The sequence below is a fragment of the Acromyrmex echinatior genome, chromosome 9 (genome assembly GCF_024713525.1).
Source record: "Acromyrmex echinatior isolate Ae372 chromosome 9, ASM2471352v2, whole genome shotgun sequence".
Taxonomy (NCBI): Eukaryota; Metazoa; Arthropoda; class Insecta; order Hymenoptera; family Formicidae; genus Acromyrmex; species Acromyrmex echinatior.
In genome coordinates, this window is record NC_141860.1 from 12,730,001 (window position 1) to 12,750,048 (window position 20,048).

At 30.5% G+C, this 20,048-nt stretch overlaps 2 protein-coding genes across 2 annotated transcripts; both read right to left on the reverse strand.

Moving 5' to 3' along the window:
* Positions 1-4,389: 4,389 nt before the first annotated feature.
* On the reverse strand, positions 4,390-9,119 carry LOC105149897 (uncharacterized). Its single transcript, XM_011062624.2, has 5 exons — positions 8,955-9,119; positions 6,814-6,943; positions 6,243-6,479; positions 5,878-6,139; positions 4,390-5,730 (listed from the first exon to the last, which is right to left on the reverse strand). Exons 1-5 carry the CDS (start codon positions 8,964-8,966, stop codon positions 5,193-5,195), a joined length of 1,179 nt encoding a protein of 392 aa, XP_011060926.2. The 5' UTR covers positions 8,967-9,119; the 3' UTR covers positions 4,390-5,192.
* A 2,710-nt stretch (positions 9,120-11,829) lies between these two features.
* LOC105149847 (uncharacterized) lies at positions 11,830-14,552 on the reverse strand. The gene is made up of 3 exons (XM_011062545.2): positions 14,473-14,552; positions 13,646-13,748; positions 11,830-13,410 (listed from the first exon to the last, which is right to left on the reverse strand). Exons 1-3 carry the CDS (start codon positions 14,482-14,484, stop codon positions 12,578-12,580), a joined length of 948 nt encoding a protein of 315 aa, XP_011060847.1. The 5' UTR covers positions 14,485-14,552; the 3' UTR covers positions 11,830-12,577.
* Between the last annotated feature and the right edge of the window lie 5,496 nt (positions 14,553-20,048).

Consider the following 20,048-nt stretch of genomic DNA (forward strand, 5'->3'; position numbering starts at 1 on the left):
AATTAAATAATTGTTAAAATTTGTTATAAGTTAACGACTGCTACACAACAAATATTATATTATAACTGCATACACGATATTGTATAATTATAATTGAATGCATCAATCAATATATATTTATTATATTTTGTAAAATTTAAATTTATTACATTAATTAGTTTATTAATTATATAGTTAAATAAAATTATATAGTTAAATAAAAAATATAAAAATAATTCAAGAGAGCTCTGTTTACCTACATTGTAATATATTGTCCAAAATTCGGACAAACGTTGAAATTTTCATATAGTCAAATTGTTTGATTTTTCGAACAGAGAATATGAGAACTTTTAGCCATAATAATATCAGTTTCTAACAATATTTTTCCAAATTTCTAGCTGTAATTTTCTGAATATATTTGATCTCATGAATATTTAAACATAGTTTGAATTTTTAACCAACGGTCTTAATATTTTTAATTTTGATAAATTTTCGTCACAATAACAGAAATATTTAGACCTATTCAAAATTCAGACAATGTCTGAGTATCCAAGTATTGGGATTAGAAATGTTCATAGAACTGCAACTAGAAATTCAAAAAAACGTGCCTAGAAATTGATACAACTATGGCTAAAAATTCAAACAATATTTTGTTAGAAAATTCAAACAATGTGTCTGTAACAAAATTTCAGCTTTGCTCAAATTTTAAGCGATTTTTTACAATAAATTGTGATTACTTACAGCTTACACTGTTTACATACAGCTCGATTTTCTACATGAATGATTGCTTAAAACTCGATTGCCAACATGTACTTTTGCCAATTGTATTCACAAATACAAAATTACAGCTAAATTACATAAATAAATAATGCGTGCTTTTAATACAGAGAGTTTGTTTTAAAACAGAAAATTTTAGTTATTAAATAAGAAAATTTGTGTTTTAAAACAGAATTTGTGTTTTAAAGCTGAGAATAGTACATATAGGCAATGGAAGTGCAGGCAATTATACATGTAGATAAATGATCTGATATAGGTAATTAATGAGATGTAAGCAAATGGTGCTAGAGGCAGTTCATTTATAGGCAACGTGATTCTCCCAAATAATTCAATATGCTCGGTTTAGACTTTAGTCAGTAACATAATTTACATAATTAAATAAAAATAATATTTATAATATATGCATTAATATTTATATTATCGTTTATCATATTGTGTGTGATACAAAGCCACTTTTCCATTAAAATTATCTTCGAGATACATTATTTCTTAGTTTAATACATTTACGCATAACGTAATAATTTTGACATTTGTGTATTATTTTATATATATTTGTTATATATTTTTTTATTATTAGTTCCAAATAAACATATTTTTTTATATAATTTAAGCAATATATATTTTCTTACCCATGATTAAAATTGCTAACATAACAGTCCATAGTATTTGCGACATAGTATGAGAAATATTGAATCCTTCTTTCTTAGATAAATTAATCGAATAAGGTAGAAATATTCATATAATTTCAGTCAATGTCGTAAAACCTGAAACTAATTTTATATTTGGAAACTTAAACGCAAAATACTGTTCAAGAGATCATATTTTACACAAGAGGATAAAATAAATCTTATATAGTAAAAAATTGAGATTAACAAAAGAAAAATATTTATTATAAAAAATGTAGAATAAAATTAAAGTAAATTAAAGTAAATTAATTAAAAAATAATATCTAAAATTTGGACTTGGAATAAATCTAAAAAGTATTAAAAATTACAATTAGATATATTACAGAGGTAACAATAGCAATAAATTTTTTTAGAAATAAAAATTATGAATTACAATATTGAAATTTAATTATAACTTTTATTATAAATAAAAATCAGGTTGTTTTTAACATAATAAATTTTGATATTTAGAAAGGTAACGCGAAATTAAACTCGACTACTTCGCAACAATTTAATACTCAATTAATTTTTGTCGAAATTTGTTACTATTACACTAATTATATAAAGTTAGTTGTATTATTATTATTAATTAAATAAATGGATGATTAACAATAAATTAAAATAAATCTAATTAGAAATTATGGGCGAACAAAATAGATGTAAAATAGAATTTGCTTTAACAAACATTACATACCAAACTGTATAACCAAAAGCGAAACAAGCTAGCTTCAATTTAATAACAATCTTTATCAACCGCAAAATATTGAATAAAAAATTACATACTCAATGAAAGTTCGAATTGAGGTTAGAAATAAATTAGATCAAAATTGAAATCAAATAGTGGAACGAAATACAAGGAAAGATCCGAATTATGATAATTGACAATATAAAATAATAATATAAAATAATAAATATATGCAGATAGAACTAAATTATATATAAACAAAGATCAAAATACAATATCACATTGAAAATGTATAGTCCGTTATTTATTCAATTTAAATTTAACGCATTTCGAATATCTGTCTTTTAACTATGTCATTTTTATTCAACTTTTACGAGTAGCGAGCTTGGTTAGTAATACATTAATAAGTAGTAATGCAATTGCAAGAATTATAATGATACTAAACAAATGTATGTATCTTTATTAAAAAGAGATATAGTAGCGAAAAAAGAATTGAAAAATTATTGGTGAAAGAAAAGTACGTTACATTAAAAGTTCATAGATTAATATGTTTAATTATTACTGATGTTAACGTATCTTAAATTAAATGTAATTTTAAATTAAACGATTAATTCCGGCGAATTCTAAGAATCTTATGCTTTATCATTTGTTTGCATGTATTATAGTCGCTACACTGGTTTTACATATAAAAAATAGTGTCAAAAAAATTATAATACACAAAAGCACAAATAATCGTATCATACTGTCTAAATTCTTTGGAGTGGAATCTTACTTAATTTTCAATTTTTAATAGTGAGATTGCACTCTTCAAAATTATCATTTACTCTAAAAGTTTTAAAGAGTACGAGAGTTAGCAATTTGTTATACATCCTGAATTTAATATGTTAATCAATTCCAAATTGTTTATCTTACCAAATCAAAAATTCCAAATCAAAAATCGCTCTTCTCTATATCTTAAGTATGTTGTAGACAAAGTGGAAATGATAACTCGGTTAGTAGGAGACGAGGATTAAACTCTTATTTATAACAAAAGATAAATAAAGGCAAAGCGGTCACACAATGCCGACTGTCTAGTAACATTTATCATGTTTTAGTATAACGTACTTTTTTTTCCAATAGTTTTTCAATTCTTCTTCCTTATCTTTCTACATACTTATATCTTTTTTTAACAAAGATAAATATACATTTGCTTATTATCATTACTACATAATAATGCATTATTACCCAAGCCCATAAAGTTGAATAAAAATGACATGCTTAATTAAAAGATAGATATTCGAGATGCGTTGAGTTTAAATAGAATAAATAACAGACTATACGTTCTCAATGTAATAATATTTAATGAAATATTAATATTCCATTAAATCGATATTTAATTAAATATATTAATGTTAAAAAGCATTATTTAAATGGTATTACATATGAATCTGTAAAAGATTTGTTGTTAAAATCTATTAAATTTAATGCTAACTTGTATCTTATAAAACCTGTTAGAAAATGCATTTTAAAAAAATTAGTCCAGACCAGATATTTAATTGAAACCTTTACTTTCTGCGGGTATCTTTATCAATTCGACCGATGAATTGGGGAAAAAGTAGGTAAAAAGTATCACTTCGCACAGTAATTATTTTGATAGACGCAAACACTTGATATTTTTATTCGTTTTAAAGAAATAATTTTTGTATTGATATCATTCATTTTGGATTAATGAACATCTTATAAGTAATGTATTAATTTTTTACGACTTTTTTCTACAATATATTTTTTTTCTAAAGTATAATTTATATATCATATTTTGACATAAAAATAAAAATGTCTGTTCGTATTTAACGTTGCCAGGTAATAATGACATTTATTTTCATAGCAATCTTAAATTCAAGAATAGATGTTTCTTATAAATCTTGAGTTGTTAAATTCGAAATCATACGCGTCATCACATCCAATTTTCTCTATCGATAATCAAGAAACATGATGCAAATCTGTGAAAATTAAAACATTTAAGGAAAGAGCAAATGTAAATATGACATTTAATGCAATTGCAAAACTGATTTTATATTTTTGTAAGTTAAGTAAAGCATAAGAAATAGCAAAAGTTTACTTTTGATATTTCCTCAATTGTTTAAATTTTTACAGATTTTTCATCAATTTTCTTGATTATCTACAAAACTGAACGTAATGGCGCAAAGCGGCTTATTTCTGTTAATCCAGATAGTTAATCTATCCAAATTACCTCGCTTCATTTTTTACATCCGTAGCTAAATTAAATGAAAAAACAGATACACATTTTCAGAATACAATCACAAATATTTTATTTGTGAAAACATATATAAAATAAAAAAAAACTATAATACAGGTAAACTTGTTATATATATTTTTACTTCAAATATTTATCGATATTTTTCTAAATATATCAATGCATCGTATATTATTGCGAGCCTAACGTTTGGCTTTATTTTACTTTCGTTATAAGAATTACGAAAAAAATTGACTCTCGGATATTAATTTCGCTTTATCTTCTTATGATGTATTGAAACTACTGATCGTATACAGAAAATCTGTAAGAATATACTTTCTAGATTGTAGATTTACTTATTGTCAAAATATTTTTTATATGTCGGATAAAATCGAAGACGAATAACTTTTTTTATTTAAAATTCAAGTGACAATAAACTTAAAAAATAAAAAATTGATATATTTATAATATTTTTATATTATATAATCAAACTTGATCTATAAAAAGAACCTTTAATTATTACACCGTTCAAACACAGATTTATTATTTAACAAATATTACATTAAATAAAATATTTTTCCCCTTTTATTTCAAAAGAACCAAAAAAGATATACAAGATTTCGAATTATTTATGATTTTCTTTTGATCGTAATTTTGTTTAAAAATCTAACTTGTAATAAATTTACAAAATAATAGCAACGTTTACTCTATCTTCATCTCATTTATTTTTTGATAAATTGAAAAAAACTCGGTCGTAATTTATCACATAATAGAATCCAGTCCTAAAAGACTTGTTCTATCAATTGAAATAAACGAAAGGCCATGAAGAACACCTCGTCAAGGTGAGACCTCGTCAGTACTGACTCTCGGTGACAGGTCTTACGCCAGGCTGCTGATTATAGCCGAGCTGTTGATATTGTTGGTTCTGGTACGCCGGCTGTATATTAGCTTGCGTATACGTGCTAGCTTGACTCTCGTAGGCGCCACCCTGACCTTGGTACTGTGCTTGCTGTAAAGACTGCTGCTGCTGCTGCTGCTGCTGCTGCTGCTGCTGTGGGTCCACGGGGTGCGGCACGTATGGCTTCTCCGGACGATATACGATCTGATTAGCAATTATATTGTACGGGGTTTGCGCCTGATATCTCAGCAATTCGCGCAAGTGAGATGGCAGATTGGGTGAATATTGAGGTTGCGGTTCCGCCGGCGGCTGGGATATTTTATTGTATTGTTGAGCCTGACGTTTGCTCCTGGAGTGGCCGCGTGACTTTTGACGAGGTGCAGACGCGACCACGGGATCAGGTAAAGGGGCAGTCGCTGCCTCTTGCACCAACTTCTTGAGATGTTCCTGGACCTGTTGAGATTGAGCTCGCACTGCGGCTTCTTCGTCGAATCTGCAATTTGATTAAGGATCATTAAAACTGCGTATTTGGATTAAGTAATAACAGATAATACTTAATATCAACAAAATATAAGTAAAAATGTTATATATACGTAATCTTATTTAATATTTTTATTGTTTCGAACAATATGCTTCGAACCTGTATGGTTCCGGAATTATATTGATGTACGGAATTTGCTGCTGGAACTGGAGCAGTTGCTGGATCTGTGGCGGTGCATTAGAGTAAGGCCTATAATTTGGCTGTGGTTCCGGTTGCTCTTGAGGTTGTACTCGCGGTTGTTGCACTCGTTGTCGGGGCGCAGCTGGTCGTGCAATTGGTTCCGCAGCTTGCACATATTGCGGTTCTGCCTGAGCTTGAGGACGTGCTTGACGATCATACGACCTCCAGTTTACTCTATAACCTTTCAATGTATATTCACATCAGATCGATTTGGATATGAACATTTTTGGATATAAACATTTGAATATAATGTGATAAAGCTCATGAAGCAAAGTTGACGATACCGCTAGGATCGTTATACTGGAGCGCCTTTGCATTGATACCCTGATTAGAGTAATCTTCCTGATATGTAGGCTGACCGTATCGATCGATCGGTCCTTGTACATTGTAAGTGGCCGATCCACCATCTGAAGGCCCTTGAATCTGGAAATTTGAATGCCCATCCGTAGCACCTTGAATCTTGAAGTTACTATTACCGTCAGTCGCACCTTGAATGGTGAAATCTCCTGGTCCCCCTCCCTCTAAAAACCGAAACACTTAAGAATACTGCGTAAAAAAACATATACATAAAGAAATTATAAATTACATTTATCTAAATATAGGAACTTATTTCAAGTAATATTTAACTATTACTATAACTATAAGATTACAAAAGTTAGAAAAAACAAGAGATAAATGCTTAAAAAAGAATTTTTATGCTTATTTCAAAATATAGTTAAAAATATATATATAATTAATTTTTAAAAAGTTAAAATATTCTAGAAAACATTCTTTAAAATCACTACAAATTGTTTTCATAATTTCTGGTCGTTTTTATAATTTCTAGTCGCATTGTCTATATTTATCTACACTTACCACTCGCGTCTGTGTATTCTATTCCTTTCTCTTCGCTGAACTTAAGACCCTGAGCCCGTCGATGTCCGTCACTAGGCCCCTGGATTGTGAATTCAGCCAGGCACATGGGAAGTGCCGTTAATAATAAAACCTGTGACAGATTTATGACAGAATTTTATACAATACGTCATAACAAGACATGGTAAAATATATTACAATTTATACAATATTTAAGTATTGGCAATAAAAGAGAAAGTACATTATGCAAAAGAATAAATAAAATTATTTATCAATTCCACACAACAGTTTTCATTATATTTTTTTAAGTAAATACTTATTGTTAGTATAAAATAATACAATTATATTTTTCATTATTGTATTGATCTTTTTAATCATTAAGATAAAATCGGAATGTAACATTACATTACATTCAAGCATTTATCTCATTCTCGATGTTAAGTGCTTTCGATTTCGCAACTAGACGATCAAAGATCATTATCTAATGCGCGTGGCACTAAACCTGAATCTGTCTTACGGTATGTACTATATTGCATATATGGAAGCGAATCGAGCAACCGGCACCGGGAAGTTGGAAGGGAAAGTCCGCGAGTACATGAATCTTTAATCACGGTAATCGGGGAAAAGGTGAGCACGTTACTAGTTAACATTCGCGATCGCAAGACTGTTAGAAACGCGGCCACACAAAAAGATAGATAGAAGAAAAAAGAAAAAATGCAAGTCGCAAGTCGACTCGCGACTTACAAGCGATCGAATGTACTAAGTAACGAACACGATCGGTAGAAAGTGAGATAGACATTAATCGTCCAGACACGCCCAATGTGATTATTCGAGAAAAAAATTAACTTCGACTCGTTTCGAAAATGTCTATCTCTGTAACCAGCTGTCACGAGACAAAATGCTTCAGAATCGCATGTACGACAAATTCTACGCGAGTTTTATCTTGCAGAACGCGGAAACCGAGCGACATTTCGAGGAACGAGTCGCGACACGCATGCTGATTATTGAGGTCTACATATATTTCTTTTTCTTCAAGCAATCTGGACGAAAGGATATTGTAATACTGACTAAAATACATTTAAACTAATATGTAATTTTATTTAATATTTGTTGTTTTAAAAAATTTTTTTATATTTTCTTTGTCTGAGTGTCTATCTTATCTCATGGTAGGTTTAATTTTTATAAGAAGAGAATAATACGTGGATTTAGCTCTTATAAGAGAAAAGTATGTATGCAGCGTGACAGCAAAGCGAATTGACAACAAAGTGATCGATGGAACAAAGACTATTTTCTTGAAACCTCAATCCGCGAGCTTGCAGCACGATTGCAAAAACCTGATCACTCGTATCCGCGGCTAATTGGGTCGTGAAATGCACTCTTGGTCAGCGACCTCGGTAATTAAGAAGCATTATGATTCGTCTCTTTACGATGCAATTAAATGCACGACATCCATCATTCCTTTATTCACGCTCGTTACCTTTCGACGGAAGGCGGAGTTGAATATCTCTGACAAAACAACTTCCCGTCTTGCTTTCGCGTCTTGCGACCACGATAAAATGAAACCTTACAAGAGTGCATTCAATTTTCGCGATACAAAACGGAAATACAAAAACGGAAGTACAAAATACAGAGTAAAATATAGAGATAAATTCATGATCCAATTAATAACTGAAAAAATATTTTGCAATACATAGCAATAAAATGACACACATGACACTTTTAGAAAATTTCATACTTTTTTTATTTTTTTGACGTGATGAGATGGTATCGTGAACAAACATACACACACACACACACACACACACACACACACACACACACACACACACACACACATATATATATGTCTACGAGATTCACATAATGATTAAGGTTTTGATTTCAGATATATGCGAGAAAATCTTCAAGACTGAAATAGCGCAAAATAACGAATGACACTCGTTAATCGAATCGTCGCATAATTTATTTCCGGTATATCTAGTTTGTATATGCAATACGATCAGGCGCACGCGACTTTATTTCGATTGCATCGCGCGCTAAAAGAAAACGTGCGAGTGGAAAAATATGCGTGTATTCTACATTGAAAACCTTTCGGTTAAGTAAAAGAAAAAAAAAGATTAACATAAGACAGCTGGCGTACTTACATGTAATTTCATGGCGTGAAAGCTGGTCGATTCGTTAAAGGGTGGAGTGTTTCTGAGACGGGCGCGCGGTCATCAGAACAACTTTATAGCCAGCCACGTAAAAGGAGCCTTTCGACGACGGGGATGTGACTCGCCGAGAGCCACCTCCATCTTGCACCTCGTCGGCCGGCCAACGTCGTGTTCCAACAGTCATTGCTCTTTCTGCAAACGCGAGCGTATTAAAGAAAATCACTTCCGGCGCAAGTAACACTTACGTCAATTTTATTGTAAATTCTATTTGCAGATTCTATTTGTGTCTCAATAAATTAAATTTTGATCGACAAATGCTCTTTAATATTGTAAATTTCTATTTTGCATTGATCTTTTACATTGATTTTTGCCTGTTATTTATTTAAAAAAAAAAACAAAAATTTTACAGAATTTTTTTTTACTCAAATTAATTTAATTTCAATTTTATAAATTATATATTACGATATTATTTTCATTTTATATAATAATGAGAAATACATTTTTTTTTTGCAAAGACTCAAGTTTTGCTTGTTTCGGTTTATCAAGTTTTTTTGTCCAACTATGACGCATTTATCTCTTACACGATGTATTTTCACTTTTATTGTGAAAAGTCTTGAGTACAATGATGGAAAACTACGAAATAGCTGCAGTAGAATGCAGTGCAATACGATGTTTCCCAGGCAATCGCCATTCAAAGGTTACGGTGTAAAGACCACGAAGATCTGCAATTAATTGCCGACATTGAATTCAATCATTGTCCTGTCAAGTTACGTAAAGGCGCTACACTCCGTTGCTTCTAGCATTAAAGTACTGATAATAATATGGATTTAAAAGAAAAATTAAAGGAAAATAAAATAAGAGAGTAAAAAGTTTTAATTTATTGCAATTTTGGTACGATTAGTATAGATAGTGATTACACACGCAAAAATATAATCAGGGGAATTGTTCTTTGAATTATGTCGCATTATTCTGAATGCAACTAAAACCTATATTATTCTCGTCTCAACCCTAGAAATTACAGATTTCTATTTTCGCAATAGATTCGATAATCTTTGATGCTCTGTATCATTAAACTCATAAAGTCTTATTGTTAGTTCCATAGATTCCTATTTCAGATACACAATTATGGAAGCGTATTTCTCCTTTATCCATTTATTTGACTACAAAATCGTTCTTACTCACAGATGGAAATGCTGTGTTACGTCAGTTTACAGTAGAAAGTTACACCGTGTCGCATCATGATAGATAGATCGTCGATCTCCCATGAAATTACAGATTTATTACCCAGAACTATTGACATGCGAAAACAATTCTTATGGCATTATTCGGTACTAGTAAAAATATATTCCAAAACGACTCTGAATTGATGTTAAATCAACATCTAATTGATATCGAAATTATTGTATCGATATTGATTGGATATCTATTCGATGAGTTATTTCTTCTACTGAGACATTTTTATGGATTATGAATAAAAGGTATGTAAATAATACGTACAAGATGATTCACGAAGAAAACGCAACAAAATTATAGAAATGATTTATCAGATAATAACATTTGCGATGGAAAAAATGTACAATGTACAAAAAAACCAATTGCAAATAATCATAAGATAAGATTATTGTGATAAGATTAATCTTATTAAATAGACATTTTATGTATTCAAATGTAATAAAATAATTTAGTTATATTTTATTTTAATGAAACGCTTTTTACAGCATATTTTTACAATATACATTTTTATCATTATTTCTCCTACGCTGCAGATAATTTTTGCACTGAAAGAAAAGATTGGTTGCTGCAACAATTTAGATAGTAAAATATAACACAGCATTTTTATATGACATTTTTATATTACAGCAACCAGTTTTTTATTGTAACACCAATTTTTTTTTCAGTGTGGCTTCTTTATCATGTATGTAAACGCATTAATTATATTTACGCAATTAATTATATAATTACCAATGCAGATTTATCATGAATCACTGTGTAAAATTACAACTACAATTTCGATTTTCTCAAGTAGGATCGGTGAACTCAAAGGGCGCGACCTTGGTGAATTATCTATTTGTACAAGAAGGCGCCGGTAAAGAGTAAATAAAAAGGAAAATTACGCAAAATGAAAGCACGGCTACATTCGCAACAACTCGACGGGTGTATTAACACACGAAGCGTGAAGGTCACGAAATTGGATTGTCAGTCTTCCTTGTCTGGAGAAATGCTATTTAGCCATGCTTTTTCGAATTCGCACATTGTATGTAAATGTTCTCACTTTGTATTGTCACGCATCAATAAATGAAATCCGCCTGATCGGATTTAATTCCACGTATTAAATAGTTTTTTTGCGATCAATAAGAATCCAATCCCTTTCTAATTAGAATCATGAAATCTATTAATAAAATTTATATGTTACAAGCTGTCGCACATACTTCTTTCTCTCGTCAAATCAGAATATTCACGTCAGGCAATATAATTTCCAATATTTATGTGATTCAATAAGGAATTTTTCAGATTATGCCAATTTATTTCCTTTTATAATTTATATCTTAAACACGCTCTTATAGTAATGTTACATTGTGAATTTCTGTGTAAGACGAAATATTGCTTTCATCGTAGAGAGATCAGATATCTTTATTTAATAGAAAGTTAAAAATCATCTGACTTTCTCTATTTGCTTTAATAACGTAGGATTTAATAATTATCCTCATGTATAATTAAATCACAAGTCGCGCAAAACGTGAGACTTCCTGAAAGGAGTAAACGATAAATGGACTTTTATCAGATTTTCGTTCGCGCGTTTAATTCATCTTTTTACGAGCGGAAATGCCGTCAAGTCTTGCGAGCTAAAATAAAAGCGAAGATTGCGTTACGATCAGGTGAATGACTTCCATGATACCAGAAGCGGAAACGTTTATTTCATATAAAAAATTACATTCTTCATGCTACCATGTATATAATCAAACATTCTCTATCTTACATGCATACGCAAAAAAAACTGAATAGGTACATCTTATTAATAATAAAATTATAAAATTATAATTACAATATTGAGTGAAATAAAAAACAAACAGAAAATTAATCGGAAGGAAATTTGATAAATCAGTTTTACATCTTATTTCTGTCTTGATAAATTTTTTGTCATCATTCATTAATTATGTTTCAAATAAATTTTCATAAAATTTAATGAAGTATTTTTTGCTTATGTGATTTTCATTCATTTTTATACATTTTTTTTAACACATTATTTTATGTTAATTATGAATTGAATAATTTTTTTATAATTAGTATATTTAATACTATTATAATTGTCGGGCGAACATTCATTCATTTTTGGTCCCTAAAGAAATATTCTGCAGTGACCAGGTTGTTGGCAAATATCATACATGGTAGACATACATCGTTATATCAAGAAGAATATATAATAATTTAAAATATATAAGACACTCGTTTTAACAAAGCCTCGATAACATCAAAATCTAAAAACTATATTCCGGTATGAGAATGAGATTCAACTCAATAGAGTTTTAGAACCAGCTGACTTTTCTTCAAAAGTTACCAAGAAATAGAATATTTAATTATATAAATCGTATTATATATTATGGACCAATTTTCGGTCAATGGCGCTGTTCCTCGTCGACCGGCTTGTTCTGCGAATATTCCGCGTCAATGTTATCATCGTTTGGATAGTAAATCTTACTACGATAATAATAAGGTCCCTTGGCATCATTGGGTAACGGTTTGGGGACGAAAACGTTTTTCGGTGTGTATTGAATACGATTCGCTGTAAGATCGTATGGTATCTGTGCCTGATATTTTAGCAATTGCTTGATCTCCGTAGGCATATTCCTGTCCAAGTATAGAGTAGGCATTGGAGATTCTGGTACGGCTGCTAATGGAAACGTTACGATCTGTTGCTGCTGCTGTTGCTGCTGCTGTTGCTGCTGCTGTTGCTGCTGCTGTTGCTGCTCGTAATCCTCCTTATAGGCGACTCTATCCTGACGCTCTACTCTTCTATCGCTGTAATCATACCTGGGCTGCGCTCTTTGAGGATCAATCGATTGGTATTTCTCCGCCGGTTGTAAATATGCACCACGAGGATATTCAGAAGCGGCAGGAGCCGGTTGCTCACGTTGCTGCGGTGCCGCCGCAAAATAGTTGCCGCCATAAATGAAAGATGTAGGATCAACATAAGGAGCTTGCGGCTGATAGACCGAATCGATCAGCTGTTTAATATGATTCGGCACTGCCGAATACGGCTTGTAGCTGTAATACTGTGGACCTGCTTGGGCCTGCTGTTGGGCTTGCTGAGGCTGAGGCTGGGCCAGTTGTTGGGCTTGTCGAAGACGAAGGGATGAACCGCCCTCAGCACGTTGAGATCGCTGAGCGTTCGCTTGCTGCGATCGTAACTGGCCCTGAAGAGCGAGGTACTCCGAATGGAACCTCGAATCTGCAACACCGAAAGAAACGCTCCGTCATTCTGGCATTGATTAAGACTGGTCGTCGATTATTGTTTACGCAATATTGACCTCAGTCGGAGATCATAAAGGAATTGTTCTAAAGATCTGGGATGTGAAAATCTATTCTTGCGTGCATACAATAGCAGTAGCGGTAACAATTAATTGCGATATATCGGGACCAAGGTTTCCGAACATCTTCAACAGCAAGTAATCAAAGAAACTCACCGTCACTATCCGCATACTTGATTTGCTCTTGTGGCGCGCGAACAGATCTCCCTACATTTTCCGTTTTTACCCACGCGATTGATGTCACCGCAATAAGAAAAATCTGCAAATTTGTAATCAATAATATATATATATATATATATGAACCAGTTGTTATGATATATTGTGCAATATCATAATAATTGGCTTTAAATTAAAAGTAATTTAAAGTAATAAAACTAAACAAATGTTTCAAAGATAAATTCATAATGTCAAATTATATTCAATTGAAGTTATTTTTAATCGTTATCGGCCACTCTTACTCAATAGTTAACTGAAACAATACAGTTAAATAATTTAACTAAAGAAGTGTATTAAGTTTGACTTAAATTTATGTAATTCATTATTTACTATATAAGTGCATATGGTAATATGGACGTTGTTTATTTTAAAACTAAACAATTCATCCACAGAAATGAATTGATTCACATTTTGATATACGAAAGTTAAAAATGATAATTTTTTTTTTAATTCAAAGAATTAGATACCGTTGTTTTTTTTATATCTAACAATATACAACGTAAAAAAAGTTTCACGAATAATTATGCGATAAAATTATATTTAAAGATAATGTATATTTAATTAAATAAGACTGATATTAAAACAATTAACAATCACACACTTGAAATTAAAGAAACCGATTAAAAAACATTCACCCTTAATATTCACATATTAGCAGAAAAACCTGCGAAATAAAAATTTGATAATATTGAATAATATATCTCGTCACTATAATAATATCGACACAATGGAAGCGGCCAATCAATCAGAATATCCTGAACACTCACTGATAGTTTCATGGCTGCGTGCGGAGAGAGATGTGCACGGATTGTCGCGCCGAGTTTACTCGCAGAAATCAGCCGGCGAAGTCGGCGTAGCTCTTCTATATAGCCGTAGTCGCCCCGACGTAATTGGTGACGCGGGTACGCGGCTGGTAGCTATCTACTTTTAGAGTAATTCTGTCTCAGGTAACGATAGAACTCCGACAAAAGGCTTACCTCCTCCCCGAGGATATATTATCATTCGTTGTAAAAATATGTCTGATTAGTGTAACGCTATGTGGAATTATTTATGTCAGACGTGATCCTACAGAAATTCAGAATATTTGCGAATCCGAAAGAGGAAACTCTACAATATATTTTCTTTAGTTCAATAATGCACAATTTTTATCTGCGGAATTATTTGTTACAGTAAAACTATTGCATCTCAAAATGTACTTGTCAATTTTATAGAAAAAAGACTATCTATAACATATTAGATAAAATAACATAAATGTAAGATATATCTTGGCAATATCATTTGTATATGAAGAAAAGTGAAAAGTAATAATTAAAATAAAGAAGATACAGAATAAATAAAAGAGCATAAAATATGATTTTTAGTAGAGAGTTAATATATATTTTAAATAGTAAATAGAAATTTAAGAAAATAAAAATGTGCAACGTTTAAGTGAGTTTTCTCACAAAGAAGTCTTGCGAAATATTCTGATTAGATATTAAATTCTGATTTTAATAAAACTTTGTATGCATATAGATTATGTAAATTGATAAATTTAAAAATGATCAGTTGCGACTAATAAATGATTTTTTAAGGATTAAAATTACATCTTTTTCAGCTTTTTTATTATATCTCAAAAATTAGCATAATATCAAAAAATTTTTAAAAAGTTTTTATAAATTTTAGAAATAGCAAGAAAAATTATAGTTAAAATATTTTATATATAAAGGGTGAATTTTTTTTGTTTAATGACCATAACTGATATTTTTTTAATTCGTCTATTTACGTAATGAGCGAGATTTCTTCACTAAATTGAAAAGATTAAAGTTAGATTAAAGTAAAAGGAGGTTGAGCACATTCAACCTTATGTTCTCCGAAACAATTTTTTATAGATTTTAAGAACGGTGAAATCATTAGACTTTATGCGATTTCGAGGATTTTAACGAGGTTACAATGATGTAACAAGAAACATCGGTATGATGTTTTTTTAACTAAAATTCTCGTTTCAGAGTACTAAAACGGAGCTGTAAGGTTCGCATATACACTTAAATTATCTCAAATGAGGATAACGACAAGGTAGAAACGAAAAGAAAGCGCGCAGCGAATGCCCAGCTGTAAACGAAACAATAAATATCGGATTGCATAAAGTGGAAAAAAAGTTAGAATGATTCTTTTGCTTCGTGCATTTGTATTTTCTTATATTTAATGTTGTGAAATGTAATTAATGTAATTCCATGGCAAAAAAAAGGATATATAAGAAAAGAATTTGTAATAAAAATAATTTTTAGCTGGTCAAGAAATCTCATCATGTGTAGTTAAAAACAATTTTTTTTATTCCGTACATTGTTTCCTTAATTTTTCAAAAAAGATCAATATAAATTTGCTTATTATTTCTTATTAATTTTATTATTTTCAAAAAACAATAAGGAAAATGAATTATTGTTTATAATTTTTATTAATTTTTTTAATCATTTGTTAAACTTTAATTTGCCTAATATAAAGTTTCATTTGAAAATTGGCAAAATTAAAACTTTATAATATAGAATAAAAGAATTTCTGGTAAATAAATCAACGCGGATCTCCCTGGTTAAACGATTGAAGTATGCTGAAAAAAAACTATTCCTAGTAGTGTGTTGTAAGCAACACTACGCTGTTTCTCAATTTCATATAATTAAATTTACGACGCGTAAACCGTCTGTGGTGCGCTAAATAATATGCTGCCAATCTACGTTATGCCGGCAATCTATAGCCAAGCTAGACGAAATTAAGGGGGTGAAAAGCAATGGAAGAAAAAAAAAGATCTACTTAGCTTAGATCTATAAATTCCACGGATAATGAACCGCACCGGTTTTATATTGACGTCCGAAAAAACCTTTTGCACGGCGAGATAATTACGTGGCATGATGCTCGCGAGCCTCTAATAGTTTAATGTGATGAGAATGCAACATCACTGTTCGTGAACAACGATCATTATCTTCCAACTGAACACATTGACATTAATATTAATACATACATATTAATCTCGTAAATTAAAATTTTATAAATATCTACAGCGTATTCCGCTGTTTTTCGTGCATAAATATGTTAAATCAGTTAAACGATAAACTTTTATATCTACGTTATTGATACTCGAGCTTGTGAGAAATAAATGTTATATTATACATTAATTCTCTAGTAAGTAGTTCAATGTTGAAATAAGAAATATGGTTTCCTTCATATTCTAGAAATAGAATTTTTTTATTTGATAAAAAAATTTCCGATTGCCAAACAATTCTTTCAAGAAACTGGTTAGCATAGAAGTAATTTATTAACGGACATGATGCATAAGATCATCGTGGAAAATGTTAAGTAGAGACTAGACAAGGAAACGCGTGTTTTGAATAAAACCATGCAAATCTTGTAAAGGCGTTTTTCGACGAATCTTGTTAATTCCTTTTCCTGGTGATAAGTTAATTATTATTTTCTGAAGTTACAAACGAAACGTAGCAACACGTGGCACCTGGAAGGGTCGTCAACCTAAGTCCATACGTGCGGATGTAGACGATGAAAAACTTGCGGCCGCGATAAGATTCGAAAGGAGCGATTAGCGGGAGACGAGAAAAAGAAGGATTTGACAGGAGGAAGCGGGCGGAGAAAGTCAATTATTCCTGGCCGATCAACTGGGAAGATCTTGTGTTTGCGACTCTTGATATTGCGGCGTAGCCGGGAACTTACTTCACGGACATGAATGCAGAAATGCACTTCCTTCCGTTCGCCGTTCGAATGATGATCCGCGATTTGCGATATTTCGACCGACATGACTTACACGATGTACAGCGCTCGATAAATATCACATGCATGAATTAATTCGCTACAATTCACTTCCACAAAATGTCCCTATGGCTAATGTAGAAAGTTATAATGTTAAACATTTCAATTTAACAAAAGACATCATGCATGACCTTTATAGAAATTTAATACTACTATTGCCCAATTAATCACTTATTTTGAGTACTAAAAGTATTGTTAATACTAAAAATAATTAAGTGATTAATTGGCTAGTATGAAATTTCTATAAGGAATGATAAAGATAAAAGGCTAAAAATAAAAATGGGTAGGAATATCTTATTCCCACTCAACAATAATGTAATAAGAAATATTATTATTATTATTACCAAGATTTAGTCTCGATTGTATTTGACATTACTTGTTTGTGTTATTTACATGATTTAATAACTATATCTATGATCTTTCTCAATAATAATAATATTTCTTATATAAATACAACTTTCAGTTAAATAAATTACATACTAATCATTACTGCTGGATTTGAAACATAATCACAAACTGAAGCTGAAATAATAATATCACAAATTGATATCAATTTAATAATAATACTAATAAATTATTAATATCAAAAATATTGCAAAAGTTTATTGCGAAAAATATAAATGTAATATGTATAACACACATATATTGTATACGACAGTTACATTATTTGTTGAATAGGAAATTAGAACATTGATGTAATATTACTGTCAATTAGTATTTAATGGGGAGTAATAATTCCGCATCCGCATGTACAGGAAAATCAAGCGTTTGAAATCGTCGATGAATAAAAAAGTGAAACAGGATATTCAATCTCCTGTTGAAGGAGTTTTATAATCTGTACGTTTGCGCTTGCTATACATTTGTGATTACGAGATACAGATATAATCGTAAACGAGAAAAATAACTGATAGTTTCGAGGCCGGGAGCAATAAGATCGCGCACTTTCGCCGTACTTATTAAGTATTAAGAAAATCGGAAACATGAATGAGACAGACAGACAGACAGAAAGAGAGAGAGAGAGAGAGAGAGAGAGAGAGAGAGAGAGAGAGAGAAAACGAGAGAAAAAACAAAGTATACTCTGCGGTTAACATATGTGTGCTGAGTAATTAAAATCACTCGGCTTGATTTTCCTGAAGTTATCGCGTGGCTGTTTATGCTAAGTAATTTGACGATGTGATAATGGATACAAAAAGCTCATTATCGCAATCATAACATTGTGAGTCCGTGAGTGAAATTAAAGATCACTACGGTAAATGGAAGACAATTTTAGATTTTTAACGAAAACTTTGATATCCTGGATATAGGAAAGAAAAATAATTTTGAAGATTGCGTGCGACGCCAACCCTGAAGAATGCTCTAAGCTTCAACGTTCACACGATCACCGTTATGCCTCCGATAATCCATTGGAAGTCGGTAACAGTATCTGAAAAGTCGGTATATAATCTACCGTAGTATGAAAGGCCTCACAATTGCGAGTTCTCAAGAACGCATTTAGGCTTTGATCTCAGTTTAATGAATTTATAAAATTTATATATTATAAATTTTGATATATGCTTATTTGAATCAGCAATGTTGTTTTTTATATTTTATGAATTTGTATGCGTATTAATATTTCTTTTTAGTTTTTATACATTTTTTTTAAATTATTTATTAGATAAATAATAGATAAACCATATCTTATATTTTTTGCCTATTAGTACAATCAAACAATTGTGAAAATAATGACAATCTTAATAATATCCGAACATTCTTAACAAAAATATTCTATATCTAATATTATATATCTAATATTTTTTTTAAGAACGTTTCGGATATTATTAAGATTGTCACTATTTTTATAATTATTTGGTTATATTAATAGGCAAAAAATATAAGATATTATCTATTATCTATCTAATAAATAATTTTAAAAAATGTATAAAAACTAAAAAGTTTTAAATAGATAATAAATAAACCATATCATGATGCATATATCGCAAATTATTTATCTATTATCTATCTAAGAAATGATATCAACGTATTGATTTTTTACACTGACATACTTACATTGATTTTATTGTACATATACATATATAAATTTATTACATTCGCTTAATCTATATATACTTACATTATTTAAATTTAAAAACAGAAAATAATAGAGTAAAACAATGTCGTAAAAAATTATGCTGTTTCCCATGGGAAATCCTCGCTGTTAATTAAGAATATAATTTATTTGAAATAAATATGTGATTGAACGTGAAAGTTAATAATACAATTAAGAGAGTTATATACACAAAAAAATATAATTTTTTAAATCATAGTTCGTCTTCTTTGGAGAAGAATAAAAATGTAGAAGAAAAAAAAACATTTCGCACGTCAATTAACGTCAGGAATTTTGGAAACTCCGTATAAACTATTCAACTTTTTCGTGAGTTAAGCAAGATATTAGACTAAGTTATCATGCGGATAGTTCAACGACTAGAAACTTGCACAGAAATTGTTCGCAGGGCGTGGTGGAAGACGAGTGTGATTGGGACGCACGGGTTCCTATCAAGGCCTCTTCGCCGGGTCGCCC